At 39.7% G+C, this 21772-nt stretch overlaps 1 protein-coding gene across 1 annotated transcript; it reads left to right on the top strand.

Moving 5' to 3' along the window:
• The first annotated feature begins 228 nt into the window (after positions 1–228).
• LOC103354249 (tetratricopeptide repeat protein 39C) lies at positions 229–17411 on the top strand. Its single transcript, XM_008277561.1, has 14 exons — positions 229–471; positions 1402–1450; positions 6725–6853; positions 7287–7401; positions 10251–10611; positions 12061–12229; positions 12545–12638; positions 12737–12844; positions 14416–14525; positions 14616–14739; positions 14841–14938; positions 15037–15141; positions 15231–15269; positions 15369–17411. The coding sequence occupies exons 1-14, from the start codon at positions 326–328 to the stop codon at positions 15456–15458; spliced, it is 1737 nt and encodes a 578-aa protein (XP_008275783.1). The 5' UTR covers positions 229–325; the 3' UTR covers positions 15459–17411.
• The last annotated feature ends 4361 nt before the right edge of the window (positions 17412–21772 follow it).

The raw sequence follows: 21772 nt of genomic DNA, 5'->3' as shown, positions 1-21772 counted from the left end.
TATCGGATGGCTGATTTTAGTGAGAAATAACAGTGAGCTGGCTTATTACTGAGGCAGAGTACAATGATAATGGTGAATCGTGCAGCGCAGTAGAGCCCGTCTGGGCATCGGTGGCCTATCCCTGAGGCGCACAGACGTCTGGAGCCTGCTGAAGCTGCCGCACGCCTTATTTTTTCCGGGATTTTAATTGAAATTGTCTTTATTTTTTTTATTTATTTATTTTTAAATAAACCAATGCGGGTTGGTTTCAGAGACGAACCAGGATCATTTTGTCTTCTTCACTGCACTGGTTTCATCCAGCAGCCTCCGAGCTGCGGTATAAACAATGGCGGGTCCCGAGCAGTCCCAGCAGCAGCAGCAGGTAGAGGAGAAGGCAGAGCACATAGATGATGCCGAGATGGCATTGCAAGGCATCAACATGCTGCTCAACAACGGATTCAAGGAAAGCGACGAGCTCTTCAGGAGATACAGGTGATTATCGGCTCCTTTACGCACCAACTGGTCACGCCGCATGACTAATCCTACAATATGAGAGAAAAGTGGCTAAAATATTCAAGTGAAATTTAGAGTACAGCATGTTCTCCCCTACACAAGGATTGCACAGGTGAATCCACACGTATCAATTTATAAGCAAATGCTCTGACAGTTTCAAATGCATTTTGGAGCCTGTTTGTCGGTGAGAGAGGGTTTATGTCCCCACTGAGTCTGATTCACCTGAGATTTCCTGCAGCTTCCCACTGAACACCTCTAACACAGAGGTCATGGCACTCGAGGAAAAAAATGGAAAGAATAACTCACTGTTATCCTTTTTGATAATCGTTTAAATAATGTCTCAAGCAAAAATAGTCAAACTCTTAAATATTCTCTGTCTGCAGCCTCTAAAATGAGAATAAAGGCTGATTTTCTCATGTGGTCTGTCAGTGCAGATTGTACAGGGTTTTGATGTGTTTGTCAAGTTAAACAAGATACTTTAAAACCCCTCAGCAAGTTGTGACACTTGGTGACATTTTTTATGAATAATCAGTCAATCAGAAAAATAATCTGATGATCTCTAATGACAATACTCATTTGTTGCAGCCTCTGTTAAGTCTATGCACTTGGACACTTGCATTTTTCTTTGCTGCATGTCAGCCAAATAGACCTTGACACCAGTCATGACAGCTTAATAAGAAACCGTCTTCTGAGCATGCTCCGTTTGTGCAAAAGTTACTATGTGCAGCTCCATTCAGATTATTTCCTCTTTGCATTTGTGGATGCTGAGATAAAGTGGTGCCCACAACTGCAGGAAAAGATGATTAAGATTTAGTTGTAATTGCAATTTTCAACAAAATCCTTAACTTGTCTGTATCTTGTTTTGTTCTGTGGTCCTGATTCTTGCTTTTTCTTCATCTCTCTCTGCAGGACTCAGAGCCCACTGATGAGCTTTGGGGCCAGTTTCGTCAGCTTCCTGGTGAGTTTCGTCTCCCCTGCTGATAGAGCTGCACCTGCCAATCGATCGATAGTCTAGTTATCAATTATTACAATCATCTTCAGCTTTTCTGATAATTGATGAATCGGTTTTTGTAGTTTTTGTAGACAAAAAGTCAGAATTCTCTGATTCCAGCTTCATGAATGTGAGCATTTTCTGGCTTCTGTCCTCCTCTATAACTATAAACTGAATATTTTTTGGGTTATGGAAAAAACAAGACATTTAAGGATTAGGCTTTGGGCAACACTGATTGATACATTTCACCATTTTCTGAAATTGTACAGATCAAATGACTAATTGAGAAAATAATAAACCGATTCCCTGACTGTGGAAATAATCATTAATCCCAGTTGCTAATCAAGGAAAATAGCAGAAGATGCAGTAATGCCATGTATTAAATACATACTGTATTTTGTAGGTTTATTTAGAAGGAACAATGCACAATAACCCACTGACCCCTGCCACATTTTTATTCCCTGTGGGCTCATTTTTCTCTGCAACGTAAAGTCCTGCACATCTGTGGAAACAACACAACCATGGTTGGAAGTAGAGAGAATTCAAACGTGAAATCTGTGTAGTATAACAAACTTATGTAGCCATAAATCATAACAAGTAATCAACTAAAGTTGATTTATTTTGTAGTATTTGAGAAAAAGCTGGACTCAACATGTACAATATTTTGCCTAGTGCCCACCGGTGTTTACATTGCTGATTAAAAAGTGGCTCTACATGCTATAGATATTTTACCATTTACATTTTTAATATGATTCCATATTCGTCTCCTATCTGTTCCCTGTAAAGCCTCTAGTTCAGCTGAAAACTCCTTCAATTGTTGCCAGCTGAATTACTATTGCTTTTCAGTTGACTCAAGGTTTGCAGATGTTTTTATTATTTTTTTTTTTTTTGCAGAATCTAGTTCAAACAGAGGCTTTATTTTTTGGTGAATTTCCAAATAAGACATGTAGAATAAGAGGATTTTAATGAAATACCATGATTTTAGGCTTAGATTTTAATAAGTTTCCTGACTGAACTACATGTCACACGTAATTAGTTGAAGAACTGTCAGCAATTTTTAGATCCTATAAGTTTATCTGTTTTTAGACTTTCTGGCTCTGATAAATGGTGTAACTTTGGCAATTTTTTAAAAGATAACACGCCTTTTCAGCCTTCTGGTTAGTTTGATGGTTCAGAGGGTTAGTAAATCTGGCTGTAAATGTGCCAGAGGTGGCCAGGAGGCTATTTTTCATCTGTAGTTGCAGGATACAGGAGCAGAATTAGATTCAAGCCCACATCGTCACAATTCATAAAGAAAGCACACAGATATTGAGACCTCAGATAACCTAATCTGTCAAAGTGTTCACATCGTTGTCACCACCAACATCCTCTCCTTGGCTTTGCTTTTAAATCCATTAACATAATGGATGCATCTTCCTCTGAAGAACAGCAATACTCCTGCAGAGGCGCACATTACTGTCCATCAATGATGGGAGAGAGAGATTTTTCACAGCGTGGCGGACACACACACACACACACTAACAAACAAACACATACTCTGTCACTCCCCATTGTGTCGACACTCGTGCAGCATGAAGCCAGAGATGATGTCATTCTCCATCCCCAGATAATAAATGGTCCTGAAGGCAGTGGGGGCGGCGACATCTGACCATCATTTGTACACTGATGGCTACAGTTTCTCTCATTCGCTTCGGTGCATTTCTCAGATCAGAATATGTTCAGCCTCCACATCATCCAGTCACTTTTGCTCATCACGAATGAAATTCTTTTGAACAAATCGCAAATGTTTTGGCAGATTCGTGCGAATGCTTTTGTACAGCTGTCTATTCTTTCCTCCATCATCAGTTACTTATATCAGTCTGGTGCTCAGTGGTGGAAAGTACATTTCCTCAAGTAGTGTACTTATGTACAATTTTGAGGTACTTTACTTAATTATTTCCATGTTATGTTTCTTTATGTTTTCACTCCTCTACATTTCAGAGGGAACTATTGTTCTTTCTACTCCACTGCATTTATCTTACAATTTTATTTACTTTTAAGATGCAAATTTGGCAATATTATAATAGAGCAAGTTTTTAAATTACAGCACATAGTGACAGATTAAAACAATGGGGTCCAGCCTTTGTGGCTTCTTACACACAGCCATATGCAAACCAATGTTTCAGATGATTTTTGAACAGCTCCACCAAAATAGTGATTTTTCTCACATTTCAATAAATATTCCAATGATCCCATACCTCAGCTAAAACAGAACTGTGTTTCAGAGTTTTGTTTTTTCTTCCTTCCTCTCCCATTAATCGTGTTTGGAGCCCTTAGATTTATCTGCTGTCCCTGTATGTTTAACTGTAATAAAGAACCTAAAACCTGCAACAGCTCCTACAGTAACATGCTGCTGACACGCTGATGCTTCACTAATCAAACATGTCATATATAATAATATATCAGTCAGAGAGACCAAGAGAAACCAAGATTTTTACTTTAATACTTGAATTACATTTTGCAGCTGTACTTTTACCTAGGCAGGCTTTTCTCATGCAGGACCTTTACCTGCAATGGAGTAACATTACATTGCTGTATTAATACTTTAACTTAAGTAAAGAATCTGAATACTTTTTCCACCACAAGTCTCTTTTTTGAATAGACTTACCCCCCAAGACATCTGGCCTTTAATTCATTATATAAGTAATTACATGCAAATTGATTGAGCCAGTTATTATAATCTGTTAAGCATCTTTTCTATAAATTTTCATTAGACTGTTGATGCAAAGACGTTCTGACATGATCATGTCATTACAATGCAGAAAACAAAAAGACAAGACTGTTTTAATGCTCTGCAAAAGAACAAATTAGGACTATAGAAATAGCCCTTAGACAGAACTGTACATGCAGTGCTATATGGTGAATTACAGTACACTCTTTATTCAACTCACGATGTTCTCATCTGTCGGGCCACTGATTCTCATCCACATCACAGCAGATATCTTCCCTCCACTGCACCACAGAAAGAATCTTTTGGTATGTCTCATCCAGCCTCTGCAGGCATCTGCTCTGATTTATTATTTTCTTTGTGCTATGCAGTACTGTAAAAGAGTATTTTCTTTTCTCCCCCCTATATCACAATGACATGTTCTGTCAACAGATTACAGTTGAGGCGTAAATGTGTCCAATCTCCTGCAGTCAGTCTCCTACATGCAGATAATGTGACTTTCTGTGGAAATTGATATACACCAAAAAGAGAAAATGCTGCCTTGTGCATTTTCAGTCATTGTCATGATAACCTGAGACACACATCTAGTATTCCTGCCTCTTTCTCCATCCTCCCCTCCATTGCTTGCTGCAGATTGTGCTCACCAGCTCACCTACAACTCTATTCAAATTCTGTAAAATTACCCTACAGTATTACCTTGTTGGAGTAATTCAGCCACAAATATTCAAACCAGAAACCGATTCTACACAGCAAGTTGGAAGGGTTGGTTCTTAGGTTTGTGCTGTACAAGAAACCCTGTAAGTCTTAATCAGTGTTTTTGAGACTGTCATTAATACACTGTTGTTTCAAGGTTGAATTGCTCGGTCTTGGTGTTGACTGTGTATTTCACTCATGATGTGCCCTCTAGCATATAAAAAAAATAAACCTATGGACATCCATCCATTATCTATACACGGCTTAATCCTCACTAGGGTCGCAGGGGGGCTGGAGCCTATCCCAGCCGACTTAGGGCGAAGGCAGGGGACACCCTGGACAGGTTGCCAGTCTGTCACAGGGCCACACTTAGAGACAGACATCCTATGGACATGTTAATGAAATAAAAAAAACTAAAATTTCAATTGGAGGGAGTATTAAAGAATACACTGTTATATTTACAACATTGTTAAGGCTTTTGATTATTCCATGTAAAGAAAAAAAAAAGCACACAAAAACATGTCAGTCCGATGTATAGATCGTATCTAGAAATTCTGTGAATGTACACGACTGCCTAGCATGGACATTGTTGCCCTTGTAGTGTCGTCATATCAATTTTGGGCTGCATGTGCACATCAGTGAAGTGGTCCACAAGTACTCTTAGGGAGATGATGAAATTTAAGCCTTGACTTTGCTCTGTTGCAGACGTGGACTGCTGCTGACACTATCATTCATAGTTTTTGCTGTTATACTGCTTCTCTAGTTCACAGAAGTCTATTTAGAGAATTTTGTCCCTTACATGTGCAGTATGTATCTCCCCAAGACCACAAGAATCCACATAGACCCCTCAGTAGACATGCAAACCCAAAATTTATGTCTAGGTGCTGCTAAGATACAAGGGCAGTAGTGTACATGTGTGGCATACTTACATATGACCTACTGTGCATGTATGGAATGGAGTCTTCCAATCAGACTCCAAGAGGGCTGGAAAAGTAGTTTAATAACAGCAGCTACATGTCCATGATGTCTGCAGGTAATCACAGGAGTCTGTCTGTGCATTGGCAAAGGAGTATAATCAAGCTCTTACTCTCCTTACGTGCCTTTGGCCTCTTTGATCCATCCTTGCAAACAGTGACATTAAGGTGGCATCTGTTATACACAGATAACAAATTATTGCTGACTGAAATGTTGTGCAAAGCAGCTTTACACAAGTGTGTTAGAGATTTGTAATCATGGAAGTAATTTCTTTCAGCTGTGAACACAGGATTTCTCTTTGTTTATCACAGTTAATCAAACAGAGGTTTGAGTCTTTCTGTGAGATCTGTGTTTTGAGAAAAGCTGTGAAAATGTGTGAAACAAATGAAATAGTAACACTTTTGCAAGAGAAAACTTGTGCTGTGATAAAAAGGTAAAGGATCCCAGTTGGATCCCAGTTTCATTTTGCCTGTCTTAGCAATTGATAAAAACTGTGTTGCATCTTTATTCATTTATTTTTCTCCTTCATTTATCTGGTTATTTTCTGCCTTGTTGAAACGGAACCAAGAATCTCTGTCAGCTAGGAAGCATCCTCTCACCCCCACACACAGCTGTACAGATGTCACTGTGTTCCTCCATTCACTGTGATGCAGAAAGAGGCCTTTCATCCGTGCCTGTTTTTTACGGCTATTACATAACACTCTGACACTTTTATAACAAGATTGTAAGTTGGCTCAAGCATAAATCTGCTCTGCAAACCCTGACAATTCAATACCAGAGTCTAAAACAAGATTTTTTTTGATTCCAATTGACTGAGACATATCATTAAACAAATGCTAACCAGTTGAATCTGCATTTCCCTGCAGAATGCCATGATGACATTCGAGGAGGAGAAGATGCAGACGGCCTGCGATGACCTGAGGACCACTGAGAAGCTGTGTGAGAGCGACAGCGCTGGAGTGATAGAGACAATCAGAAACAAGATTAAAAAGAGTGTAAGTGTGAAACTATGTGCAAAAACAGTCAAAGTGTATTGTGTGGGCTGTTGGAGGGCTAAATGGAGCAGAAAGTTGAGCGGAATTGAAATCGGGAGATGCTGATAACACCAATTTGCACATTTAGATGGATTCCATTGTTGCCGACATCTCCTGATATCACCGCCAGAACAGGCTGCAGTTCAGATAACAATGTCAAGATTCTTGGCATCGGACGTAATGATGCAGGCAGCAGTGAGATCATGCCGAAGCCACTCACAGATTCATTTAGTGCATTTGTGAAATTTAATCAGCAAACCCGGTGAGGGAGTATAGGGGGAGTGTAGCAGTTCTGGGTCATTCAGAAAACTCCTTCTGTCTCTGTCTGCCAACCATAAGGGAAACAAGCTGCAAGAGACGCACTGCTGACTGAACATGTGTGTTGATGTTACAGATGGACTCCCAGAGGTCCGGCGTTGTTGTCGTGGACCGACTGCAGAGACAGATCATTGTCGCTGACTGCCAAGTGTACCTCGCTGTGCTCTCCTTCGTGAAACAGGAACTCTCAGGTAATCACAGTTTACCCACAAGCCGAACAGTGTGACCGAAATGTTGGTGGTGTTGGTCTGTCATGACATTATGGAAATAATATGCCGCCATACGTGCACTTTCAGCCATAACATTAAAACCACTGATAGGTGAAATGAAAGACATTGGTCATGTTGCAACAATGCAACGTTCTGCTGGGAAATAGCACTAATGCGGATGTTACTTTGACGCGCTTCATGCACTTAAATATTGTTTAGACAAGGTACACCTGCCCCATGGCCACAGCAACCCCCATCACACCGCAGAAATCGAACAGCTTGAGGGACCAAAAGCCCAAAGTGTTCACCAGCTTTCAAACTACCCAGATCTCAGTTCAAATGATCATCTGTTAGATGTGCCAGTACAAACCTGATCGATGGAGACCCGACCCATCAGACCTAAAGGATCTACTGCTAACGTTGCGGTGTCAGACACCCCAAGATACCTCCAGAGGTCCCATGTTTTCTGCTCTGATGGATCAGATCTGCTTTGGTGACATAAGGGGGTGTCAGGGTCTTGTCTGGGCCTGGATCCAAAAATGCAATAACCGAGTTAGTGAGTGAAAACAAGGGGGATTTATTGTGTACAACAGTGGGGAGCCAAGGGACACCGGAGAGCTTGTGAGGGTAGCCAAGGGTGTGAGGGAAATCCTGGGAAGTTATCTGGGGGAGCTGGGAGGCGAGACGACAGAGGCTGGTTCTGCAGGCTGAGCTGAGGTTCTGGCAAGCGAAGACAAGAGAACACACATTAGACAAAACAAAGTTCAAGCAAAGCACAAAGTTCACTGAGCACTGCTGGCTTGTTACCACGCTGGGGAGCTCAATCCACTGGCGCTGGAGCACAGGTGGAGGCAGGCTTTACCCAGCGCTGATTGTGAATCCACGTCAGGTGTGGAGTGTGAGTGAACGCTCTCTCAATCAGGAACGCCCCGCCCAGCCTGAAAAGCATTCAGCACAGCAACCACAAAAACAAAACACAAAAACACCATTCTACATGCACAAAAAACTCAGATCACCACAAGGGGGACTCGCGATATTTGGCAGATGGTTTTAATGTTATGGCTAATCAGTGTATTGTATAAAGCAGATAGTCTATTTCAAAAAAGGAACAAATCCGTAAATGTTATAAGATATAATGACAATTAACTCAATTTCTTGAGTCTCGAGTATCATGAATTTGTGTTGTTTTGAGTCCATGAGTAGCACTTGATGTGACTTCCATAATCGGCAAGGATGACATAGTGTCGTCATTGAAGTGCTCTTTATTTCGCTAACCATTAGTTCACTTCCAGTTTTACACAAGTATGCACATTTATAGTTTGTATGATTGTCCCTAAGAAACATCCTTTTAATTGTTGTTTCTTGTCTGTCGATCCGTCCTGTTCTTGTGACTTGACATCTGAGATACACTTTGAGAGAATTTCTTCAAATTTGCCACAAATGCTCACTTGGGTTCAAAGATGAACTGATTGGATTTTGGTGGTCAAAAGTCACTGTGACGGGATGCTGCTATAGCTCACCTGGTTGAGTTGGCGTCCCATATACAGGGCTACGGTCCGGATGTGGAGGTCATGGGTTCGAACCCCGCTCATGACCCTTTCCCACACGTCCTCCCCCTACTCTTCTCCCCCACTTTCCTGTCTCTCTCTCACTGACCTATCAAATAAAGGCACAAAGGGCAAAAATATAACTTTAAAAAAAAAAAAAAAAAAGCCACTGTGACCTCACAAAGCATGTTTCAACAAATGATAGTAATGATCAAAAATAACAAAGTGGTGAGATTATATAAGTGGTGGTGGTAGCTCAGCAGTTAAGGCTTTGGGCTACTGATCAGAAGCGGAGCCAAGCTGCCTCTGTTGGCTGTTAAGTAAGTCCCTTGTCTTCTTTCTTTTAAGCAGCGCTGTTGTGTGGCTGAATCTGACCACAGCCTCCTAACAAGCTGGGATATGCAAAGACTGCATTTCATTGCATGCTGTGCAATGACAATAAGGTCCAAAATCAACATTACTTTAACAAAAAAAAAAAAACTACCACTTTTATTATTTAACGCCATAACTCAGGAACAAAACAAGAGAATGTGACAATATTTCACATTTTGTTGGATACTGAATTGATAACACCAACGTTAGGTGCTCACATATTCATTTCCTTCAAAGTCTTCACTACATATATGGTATGAGTCTTAACAGACATTGACATAAACTACAACTTGACTGGTTGACAGAGGCGTGGAGCCATAAGGTGGTAATTGCAATTTCAGTTGTTGGTAGAGGTTATATGAATAAACCCAGCTCCAAGGGTAATACAGGTGCATTCATTTCCAATGGCAAACAAGCATCTGTGTCATAAATGTCTGGTTAATTGTTAATTACCCTAGTGTGATAGGAAACAGAAAACAATGGCTTATCAGTTTTATGGTTTCCTGTTTTACATATCAATTAGGTACCTGTGGGTCTGGTTTGTTGGTCAAATTGAATCCTATTTGATAGATCAAAAAGTTAATAAGAATCTATAGCCGTGCTGGCAGCTCTGTGAGGCTGAACTGAGGTGCTCCAGCTCTTAATAAGCTTAAGCTAAGTGCTACGAGGCTTACATTTAGCAGGTATTTTGTTACGAACATTAAACATCGTAGTTAAACATCTTAGTGTGCAAACATATTTTTGATTATCACGAAACGCAGTACAGCTGAGGCTAATGGGGACAGTTTTTGGGCTGGCAAATGACCCACTGCATTGTATGTAATGAGAATATTCAATGAGTCTGATCTTGTTCTTCCACCTTTTCAAGCAACACCTCATCAGAAGTGTCTTGTTTATTGTTTCCACTGACAGCATATATCAAAGGAGGCTGGATTCTTCGTAAGGCCTGGAAAATGTACAATAAGTGCCACAGCGACATCAGCCAGCTCCAGGAGTCTTGTCAGCGGAGGTCCTCCGGCAACCAGGAGTCCCTGTCAGCGGACAATGCCAACCACAATGCTCCGGTGGAGAATGCTGTGACAGCCGATGCCCTGGACCGGCTCAAGGGCTCTGTCAGCTTCGGCTACGGCCTCTTCCACCTGTGCATCTCCATGGTGCCGCCTCACCTCCTCAAGATTATCAACCTGCTGGGTTTCCCCGGCGACCGTCTCCAGGGCTTGTCCTCCCTGATGTACGCGAGTGAGAGTAAGGACATGAAGGCACCACTAGCCACGTGAGTATCCTCAACTCTCATCATTGTTTTACACAGATGGACAGGTAAAGTACAGTCTTAATTTAGCAATAAATAATTACAAATCACAGATTAAAATAAACTGTTATTTTGACACTGCTTTAATCTTGTTTTCTGTTAGTTGATCAAATGACTATGTGTGAAATGAAAGGTGATTAAGCCAGATAATCGTCGTCCATCTCTGCAGTGCCCTTCAGCTCTGTTGAGTGTTTTTGTGTCTTTCAGCTGATTATTTTGATTTCATGGACTACAACTTTACTGTTTTGGTTCACATGTATCACTCCTGTCAGTTCCAGCTGTTTCTGTTGATAAAGTTCTTTAACTTCTCAGAACTAAATGACAAACGAAGTTACTAACGTAGAGGCTGAAACAGAACTAAATCAACAGTAACTATGACACTTACATAAATGAAGTTATTGGTAACAATCAGGTTTTTCAGATTATAATGTGTTAATAATGTGTTTACAGCTAGATGCCTCTGTAGCAGAAAAAAAAATAATCAAGAATTGTTAATGCTATGTTCTGGAATCTTTGGAACAAACTATGTCAGGTTTTGTCTTGTGATCCTTCATAGTTAAGCTTTATCACAACCAAAAACCTAAAAAAAAAAAAAGAAAAAGGAAAAAAAAAATAAGCAAAACACTAAACAAAGGCACTAGACACATTAAGTCTGTGTTATAAAAATGAATAAAAATTCAAAATCCATTTTTGTCCCTCACAGAGCATCTTTTTTGTTTGTTTGTTTCACTTCAATTAAAAGATGTTTATGTTGTGTATATAATTTCCCTTTTTCTGCCTTTTGTAAATTTAAATAGTAATTGAAGCTGGAGTAATAAACTTGATAAAACAATCCCAAAAAGTGTTGCAGAGCGAGGTGTAAGGTAGCACGGTGAAGCATGGCAAAGACGAAGCATTATGCCGACATAAGTGAGTCAGAAAACAGGAATCCAATTATTTGCTTAATAAACAATATATATTAATATATATACTACAACTTTAGGGCGGAGCTGATGAAGTTCATTTCTGCCTCTGAAATTATGAAAATACCTAAAGGAATGTGAACCTTTACACATAAGAGGGCTGGTGTGTAGTCAGGGAGGGAGCTTGAGCTTCTCAACACCAAGGCTCATTTATTAAGTATTTCTGAACCCTTGATCATATCACATAAGTCTCATTATCCAATTAGAGGTGTTTTTTGTTTGGGTTTTTTTTGACTCGGAGAGAGCAGTTTTCAAAAGTAACCTCACAACTGTCTTCATTCATTTGCTGCACACGACCTTTGAGAGTTATTTTCTAAGCTCAAGTTTTAGGCCGCATAGACGAGTAGTTCAAGCTTTTTTTTTAATATTCAGGTTAATGCCAATTCAGACTTAGATTTAAAAAAAAAACAAACAAAACCTGAAACCTGCCATCTCTTGTTTTGTTGCTCAGGTTGGCCCTCTTGTGGTACCACACAGTAGTGCTGCCTTTCTTTGCTCTGGACGGCTCTGACACACATGCAGGGCTGCTGGAAGCCAAAGCTATTCTGCAGAGAAAGTCGGTGGTTTACCCCAACTCGTCTCTCTTCATGTTCTTTAAAGGACGAGTTCAGAGGCTAGAGGTACGTAATGCAGACCTGAAGTTTATCATAACCATAAGCCAAACTTTAACCGATCTGTTTAAGATGCAAATTGTCCACTTGTGTCATGCTGGATGAAGACACTGGATGAGAAGTACAACAGTAGAATTAGACAAGCATAGCAGCCTCTCTGTTAAAAGACATACAGTTAATATGCATGTGTAACGGTTCATTCACTCATCAACATGTGATCCACCATCTACTGATCTAACTCTGTCATTCAACACATGCATGTAGTCTGTGTCCAACACGATTAGCGTTACCTGTTGGTGTGTGTGCTCTCTCCTCTGTCCCCAGTGCCATATCAACAGTGCTTTGGCCTGTTTCCATGATGCATTAGAGCTTGCATCAGACCAAAGAGAGATCCAGCATGTGTGTCTCTATGAGATTGGTACGTGTTTTCTCATCAGGTTAGTTGTGACATAGTGGCTGCAGGCTTCCAGCTCAGTGAAGGATTCATTGTATTCTGTGTGCCTTTCTCTGGATCAGGTTGGTGTAGCATGATAGAGATGAACTTTGAGGACGCATACAGGGCGTTTGAAAGGCTGAAGAATGAGTCACGCTGGTCACAGTGCTACTACGCCTACTTGACCGGAGGTGAGTCTGACACACACTAACAAACACTCACACTGCTGGCTTTGCTTCTCTCCCTTTCATGTTGCGTGCAGGCAAGCAGCATGAAACCAGTTGTTTTAGGTTTAGCAAGGTTATTTATTGCTTCGTAACGTGATTAACAAACAAATAAGACAAAACTGCAAAGTTGGCATTGCTAAATAACAGAAAACAATTAAACAAAACTCTCTAACAGATTGGTAATGTCATAAATCTGCAAAATCAGAACAACAAAAAGAGCTATGATACTGAACCAAACCAAAACAATAACAGCACCTCACCTGTGTGCCTTGTGTCGAAGAAAGCCTGCTAATGAAATGTGTGCAGGTGTGTGAACTTAACTGAAGTCGGGCTCACACTGCAGGAGTTTGAAAATCCTGACAGATTTTGAAATCAGGTTGCATTACACACATAAGGAGACATTTCACAGATGTTCCTCTATATAATCTCAGACATGCACACACGACAAGTCTGGAAAATAATGGCCCATGATACACTGGAGGACACGACATGGATTATCGATCTGTAAACGTCTGGCCTAAGTCTACTCCTTCCTGCTTTCCTGACAAACTTAGTGTAGCTTTGCTGAACTCACACTTGGCTAAATTTGCGGTGAGGGACACCTGGAAGAGTTGGGAAAACCCTGCCAAAGAAATTGCTTCCCACATATAGATGTACAAAGTGAGATCATCCAGGACTATTTTACCAATCTCTGAAAGGTGACAGGTGCCTGGTTGAGTTTCCAGGTGCTACAACAAGCGAAATAAATCAAAATTCTGGCAGCAACCAGCAGCAAGTGGCTAAAGAATACACACTGACCACAAGTAACCACTGACTAAGTAACCACGAGTAAGTGATTACAGAACAACAGGTACAGAGGCGAACTCCTCACATTAAATCACTGCTGCCCTAATCTGACTGACTAGATGTAGCATGCAGGTATAAACCTGCTATTGTGTGCTCATTTTAGACGCCTTTATCCTTCCCTTCTGCTATTTGTGTGTTACCATTACAACCGCCAGGCAGCAATTTACCACATAGAACATTTCTGAATTTGGACCCTTTTTTTTTTTGGTTTTTTTTTTTTATTGCCGTTTTTTTTTTTTTTGCTTGCAATTTTTCCCCCCCAGTTTTTCCACTTTTCCTTTTTTTGCCGGACCCTTGAGGCCCCTTCTTTTGTTTGGCCTTGTTGCTTTTGTTTGATATTGGGAATTCCAACCAGGCCGTTTTTTTTTACCTGTACAACAGAATGATAGTGCCGTGCAGTCAAACCGTCATGTTCTACAGAATTGGCTGGCAAAGCAGGACTTCTGCTGCTCTGACTGTTAAACTTGCTGCACTGTTAAAGCAATTTACAGCTGCAGTGTGACTGGAGCACAAGACTTCAATCTGTCAGAGACAGCCAGGAGGTGCAAGAGCTAATCCTGGACAAGGGTTTGCACATACTAGCTTGCTTAAGACACCAAAAAAAACAACTCACAATGTCTAGTTCCCCCACAGAGAGAGAGGATGAGAACCCTAAAGGCAGTAACAGTCCTCTTTGTGTTTTCTCTCAGTGTGTCAGGGAGCCGCAGGAGACCTGGATGGAGCGAGCGGTGTTTTCAAAGATGTGCAGAAGCTGTTCAAGAGAAAAAACAATCAGATAGAGCAGTTTGCTGTCAAAAGGGTGGGTATTGCTACAACTTTTACCCCCTTTTGAAAGTCATCACGAGTGAGCCACACAAGTTTTCCACATCTATGTGATTCCTTTGTGCAGGCTGAGAGACTGAGGAAGATCTCGCCCACCAGAGAGCTATGCATCCTCGGAGTAATCGAAGTGCTTTATCTGTGGAAAGCGCTGCCGAACTGCTCGTCATCTAAACTGCACATAATGAATCAGGGTGAGTGTAACCTGCATGATTCAGAAAAACATATAACATGCAGCAGCAACATTTCTGGGAATTATTGCCCTGTGTGATGAATTCCTCTGGTGTGTGCTCAGTGTTACAGAGTTTAGATGACGCTTCGTGCAGAGGCCTGAAACATCTCCTTCTCGGTGCCATTCATAAATGTCATGGGAATATGAGAGATGCTCTTCAGGTATCAGTCCACACTCAGAGCTGAATGTGTTTGCAGTTAATCCACTCTGGTTATTTATACTCATCCTGTTCTTCCTGTTCATTTCATCTGTGATCCAGTCATTCCAGCTGGCTGCTAGAGACGAGTACGGGCGACAAATCAACTCATATGTTCAGCCGTATGCTGTCTACGAGCTGGGATGTGTTCTCCTCGGAAAACCAGAGGTCAGTCTGCTGCACTCAACTTTCCGATTTATTTTTATGTGGATTGCAGTGCTCAGTTATAACACTAAGTTTCTATATTTACAATTCAGACAGTGGGGAAGGGGAGATCATTGCTGCTTCAAGCAAAGGTAAAAATAATTACACATGATCATCTAAATTAGAGTTCATTATAGTTTTCTCAGATTTGCTAAATCTATTTATCGTTCTATCTGTTTAAAATGTTTTAGGAGGATTTTACAGGCTACGACTTTGAGAACCGGCTTCACGTTCGCATCCATTCAGCCCTGGCTTCTTTGAAGGAAGTGGTACCTCAGTGACTCCAGAGAATAGAACTGCCGTGGCTCAAGCTTTGCACAAAGTTTTAAGCCATTCACAGTAACCGTTTGACATCTGAGTGAACAGACTCCTGTGTTTTTCATTCTTAAAGGATTCAGAGAAATACACGTTTGTCACTTACCCAGTCAGACTGATGATAATCTCTGTGCATTCTGTGCAGCAGTGGACATATGTCCATACTGGCTCAGCACACAAGTGGAAACAGCTGGTGTGGGTGCAGCCAGCGGTATAGAAACTATGCTTAAAATCTCCAAAGTTATCTTACTGGTACAGACGTGTCTTGTTACACAGCAAGCTTGTCACCAGTATTCATTCATGCTTGAGTATACGGCAAGTAATTTCCACATTTAATATGTATTGCAAATGTCTGTAACTCAATTCTTCCTTGTCTAAAAGAACATTTTAGACATCCGCATATCATTTCTCCAGCACAAATTACATCTCTATTGCAATTCATGTGTAAGGGATTTTTCACTACATATCTACAGTTCATCTACAGATATCTACACTGTAAATTGCAAATAGTTGCAGCTGAACTGTCACTAAATTATGACTAGTTTCAGTTATCTAAAGTTTAATTCTGACTAGTCATAATTCGACTTCAACATATCTTTAATTCTTCTCAAGTCAAGATTTTTACATTGTCCTTTTAAGACACTGTGTCTTAAAATAAGTTTAACTTTTCAGAATGACATTGTAGAAATTTCAGAATGTAATTACAGATATTTTGAATGTGAGTTTTGACTAAATGATGTTGCAGATTTCTGTAGTTATGTCAGAAAGTACGGCACGTAGGAAGTGATGAAGGTGCCACGGCATATGGCAAAACGTTTTACCGCCACATCAGAGCAGCTTGAGGCCAAAGTTCTGGTAAATTTCAACCACAAGCCTCTAATGATCTCCACAAACTCTTTGCTGATGAGCTCTTCCTATAGAAGGCATTTTGTAATGATTTTATTCTCCACATCAGATGCCATTACTTCTGTTAACACTGTTAAAGTGCTTTGATGAACCAAAACCCAATGGGAAGCCTCACATGAGCAGCATCATGCACACAAACTAGTCCAAATGACATTTGAGACATTGACAACTATTATTTTGATTTGTCCAAACTGAATTAATAATCGCCATTGTGACGAGTCAGAATAATCTTTAAAATATAGATTTATCTGAAATAAAAATTCTGTCTAGTCACAGAGTAGCTACAATTAGTCAAAATGACTTTGCTGATATCTGTCATTTTATTTCTGGAAAGTCAGACTCAGCTATTAAATGTTCAAGCTGCTTGCTGTATGAGTACAAGGTGCAAAGCTGGCAACCCCACTGATGCTACAGAGCTGTTGAGGCACTGCCACCCAGCAGTCATTGGTCAAGAACAGCAAAACCACAAGGTAGAATTGTTGCATTTCATTTGGCATTATAGTGTAGAATTCATAACAACCAGCACACTATATAAATAAGACAATTTAGTAGGGGTGTTTTATTTAAGTTTCACAGAGCTATGCTGGCTGTTTCTTCCTGCTCTCTGTTTTTGTGCAAAGCTAAGCCTGTTTCTGGACTTAATGCACAGAGATGAAACTGATATGAATCTCTAACTGTTCCTTTCAGTGTTTTCCTCACCCATATGTGTTCGCTAGCTTGTAACAACTTTCCTCATTGTATTTGGAGGATTTTTAATTCTGCCTCTCCCTTTAGTGAGAAATTCAGCACCTAAAAGTAACGAGATCCTTCAATAGTAGCTTTACATAAATAAAATACAGGTAATAGTGTTTTTCACACTCATTTGAGCCATTTGAGCACCTCGCTCCAGTAATATCATAGAGTAAATTGATGCCAGTTCTTTACCACACCACATATAAAAAAGAAAGAGTAACATTTAATATTTGGTTTTTATATATTCTTAAAGGTGACTCTCTGTGTTGCTTTTTGTGATTAAATTTACATAAAGTTGCTTGTCAAATTGAAAAATAGACTTTAAAATGAGTCATATCACACAGGGGGTCACTTATATTCACAACAGAAATAAACTGACAAACTAAGATGTCACCACAGGGGTTAGTTAAACAACATCACTGGTCACCTAAAGTCACAAAGAGTAATAACTAGGCTGATGTGAGTCAGTTAGTCCCATTCAAGTAGTTGGACATTATAATAAGTGCGATCACCACACTTCACAATGTCCTGATGATTTTTTCTTTTTTGAAGTGACAGCATTGGGCATTGATTTTGTGCACTATGCATGGTATGGCAGGGTAACAGCGGCTTTAAGACTGTACTGAAGTCAAATGTACCTGTGTGTCCATTCCTGCATATACATTAAGGTATTTTAACAAGTACCTGCAGTACTGTAATGTTACCACTCGAAAGGTGCTGCTAAATGTCAGCCTAAATAAACATGTATTACTTATTTTAGTAGTGTTTTAGTGATAAAAGCTTTTAAATTAGTTCTTAATAGTGGCAAATTTATTTACTACACAACAGAAGGTGTACTTTTACAAGCATTATTTATGCTATTTTTGGTTGGTGGTGGCCAGTTTTAGCAGTCAAGTTGATTCTGCTGTACGATCTTGCATTGGACAAACAGCACTGCTGAGAGTGATTTTAACAACCTTTCTAAACTGTTTTACTCTGTACATATGAAGTATTCTGTGCAGGGTTTTTGCCTTTTATTAAAAAGCACTATGAGTATTTGTCATCCGAGCAATATAAGCGAATGAAGGGTGTCCTGTAAGTACAGAGGCTTTCGACAACAGTGTTTTTCATCTCATGTTCAAGGTTGTGGACTTCTACATTTCTGTTGCTCACACTTATCTGGTAAGACAATGCTCGTCATCCCTCGTGGCTGTGATGGATGTAAAATTGTGGTAAATGTTGAGGTGACCGCCGTGCAAGTGGTCGGTAACGTAACGGTAAAATGTCAGTAAGATACTTCTGTCACTGAAAAAAGTTTTATTGTTTTTTTTTTTTTTGTTGTTGAAATTGAGGTTTCAAGTCAGGATGATGGTGTTCCAATGTGTCACTGAACTCTACAATAAACTGTTCTCCATTAATCCAGGAAATAGTTTTTTTTTTAATTGTTCTTTGGCTTTCCCTTCCTGCAATTGCACTTTGCACTGTTGATATTATGTTGTTCGGAGGCAAACACATCCATCTGACAAAAGAAATAACTTAGATGCCTACAGAAATCGAAAAATGCTTACGTGGGAAGTGTCTTTGTGTCTTCGAAAAGCTGAGACAAAGCAGAGAAGGTCCACTGAGACACCGCAGACACTATCTTATACTGTCTTTTATGATCAAAATCATCATTTTCAGTACAAAAACTGGAAGACTGAAGTTACAGCACAGAACATAGATGGTAGCAACAAAGTAATTAACTCCCCCAAAAATGCAAAAAAAATACAAGATTACATAAAACAACAACAAAAAGATTCACATTTAGAAATTAGTAGTTCCATAAAAACAATTCTATTTTCATTGACTGCTTGAGGACACAATCCAGTTTTTTAAAATCCTTTTAAAAGTTACCTAATTTGAGTGGTGAACAGAGAGGATTTGTGGAACTAGTAAACCAGATGCTTTAAATCCTCCACATGAAAGCAAAGACTGCAGACAGACATTTCTACTGTTCATTTCTGAGTCAGTCAGAACTTTAATGAACATTTTCAATCATAATATCTAACTGTAATCCACCTTGCTTTTTATCTTTTCTCCACCAGGGGGAGCTTATCTCACAGCTGTGTTCTACATCTTCATGACAATGACAGCAGGGCAAAGCCACAAAAATAAATTAATCTTAGTGAGGATCCACAGTGAAAGAAAGCTACAAAAGCGAGTCCATTTACTCAAATACTGTACTCGACTACAACTGAACGTTTTCTATTTCAAGCTTCTAGGTTTCTAGTCGCTTGCAGATCCAAGTGTATTTTATTCTACTACTTAATTACTATCTAGTTTAATTAACCAATACATTGTGTTTTATTGTATGACATTAATTGACTCAGCAGCAGAATATGAAGTCGTTACAAGCAGTGGAGGAAGAAGCATTCAGATCTGTTTCATAAGCAATACCTCCATAAAAAAATACTTAGAAGTAAAGTCCTCTGCTCCAACCCTTATTTAAGTTAAAGTATTACGAACGAGAAAGTGTTAAAGTATAAAGGCAAAAGCATTTTTTTGGCATAAAAATGTGCTCCGTCGGGGTTCTATTTTTCTTTGTTATACAACTGGATTATTACTGCAGATGCAATACAGTTCTTCTCTGGTTGCTGATTAAATCCCAAAAAACTCATCTCAGTCAGTCATAGTGTTGACTGCTTGTTTCACAGAGTGTGTCTTCCAGTATATAAAAACCCTACATTGACATTTTAAGGGTTTAGAAAAAACAAAACAGGATTTTTACTGAAGCAGGTCTTTAATATACAGAAATGATTTAACTCATTTTATATACTGTCAGGTGGCTGAATTTACTGCAAAACAATTGATTATATTTTGTATTATTTATTAAATCATAATAGAGTTTCAAAGTTCTGATGTGTAATAACATAACTACAGCTGTCAGATAAATGTAGCAGAGTAAAAGGTAGTAGAAAATAGAAAAAGAAAGCAACAGTAGCTTAGTAAATTTACTTACTCTACACCACTGCTAACCATAGCTCTTTTTTTAACACCTGCAACTCTCAAGTGATACTTACACATTATTGCATCCATAAACAGACTCCAGTCAGCTTAATAAGTGCTTCACGTCTGGTGCTTGGTAAGTACATTTTGATTTTATAACCTGCGTCTTTGTAGATTTTCATTTTATCCAGCCCATGGTGATTCTATGTGCTTCAGTAGACGGCAACTGAACTTCAGCTCTCATTCAAGATGCTTCCTCAGTTAAAGGTGACTGATGGGGAGTCCAGGGTATTTCTTCTCACCTTTAAATCACACGGAACGTAACCTGTTAATGATTCAAAACTGACAAGACTCAAGGCATGAATGGATATGAAAAAACCTTGGGAGGGATCTCAGGACTGCATTATAAATACCTGATGAGTGGTTTCATAGACGTCTTCTTTTGTTTAGAAATAAAATATCTTCAGGAACCAAAAAGAGAAGTCAGATTGCCTTCTACTGAAGCATTTAAGATTTTAATACTTATGTACTTTAGTAAAATGTTAAATACATGACTGACTATAGTATTTATACACTGTGGAATTCCTACTTTTATTAAGATAAAATCTAGCAATACGTCATCACCTATCCACTGGTTACAGCTGCACATTTAGATTTGTTTCGTGTTATTCTGTAATGCGGTTTTGTATCATACTAAGGGGTTTCTTTCCCATTCTGTGGATTACGTTTGAATTTATAATTCAGTTCATGATATTATTGTGTCTGCTGTTTGCATGCTGAATGTGATCAGGGTCGGAGTTTGTCCGACACGCTCTGACGGACACACGCCAAGAGCGTCTCTTTAAGGAAACATGTCTGTCACACCAGGCTCAAGGCAGAAACTCACTCAGCCAATAAATTATTCAGGCTCCTGTGCCACTGAATTTAGAAATGGCAGAGCAAAGCTGGAAGGTTGGGCAGAATAAACCTCCTGACTCCTCCTCTACTAGACTCTCCTCAATAATCACAAGATATATCCTTATATCATCACTTTAACAAAAACCCAGAGCATGCAGCTTGGCCTACTTCACTAAACGTACCTCACTCAGTATGTGGTGATTCATAAGAGTGACATCATCCTTTTTTATCTGTAATGATTCACACTTATTACATTTATTGAGCGTCATTTGAAACAGGACGTGTGCAGCATATTCTTTCAGTGCATGGATTAGACCTTGAAGTCCTAATGCTGATGAATTAAATAAAGCAGTTGCATCAGATGGAAGTGAAGGAGGCAGAGAGGGCCCTGGAGAGATGTTATACATCCACTAAATATGGGAGAGAGAGCGCAGTAGGTTTGGTTGGACTGTGCAAAGAGCAAGGTCACAATTGCATTGTGTTTCACTCAGGCTGAAACCTGAGCAGCCAGAGTATCCTACCACCAGATAGACAGTTCATGTTCACTATCTTTTACTGCTCCTAAGCCTCTTTACAAAACTCGACAAATCATTCCCATTGACAGGCGAAAATAGAGGCAATTTAAAATCAATTTGAACATATAGGTGGTTGCTGCTTCTGTGTTTGTCTTGATGTGCATGAAAGGCAAAAGAAAATGTATTGATCTGGTAGCAACAAGCTCTACAGGCACTAAACCATTATGGTCCTTTAGTGTGCAGATGAGGTCATTCGCACAAGGACG

This window comes from Stegastes partitus, unplaced genomic scaffold, assembly GCF_000690725.1.
Source record: "Stegastes partitus isolate 25-593 unplaced genomic scaffold, Stegastes_partitus-1.0.2 Scaffold100, whole genome shotgun sequence".
NCBI lineage: Eukaryota > Metazoa > Chordata > Actinopteri > Pomacentridae > Stegastes > Stegastes partitus.
The sequence above is the reverse complement of the archived record's forward strand: the minus strand, read 5'-3'. Positions and strand labels throughout refer to the sequence as shown.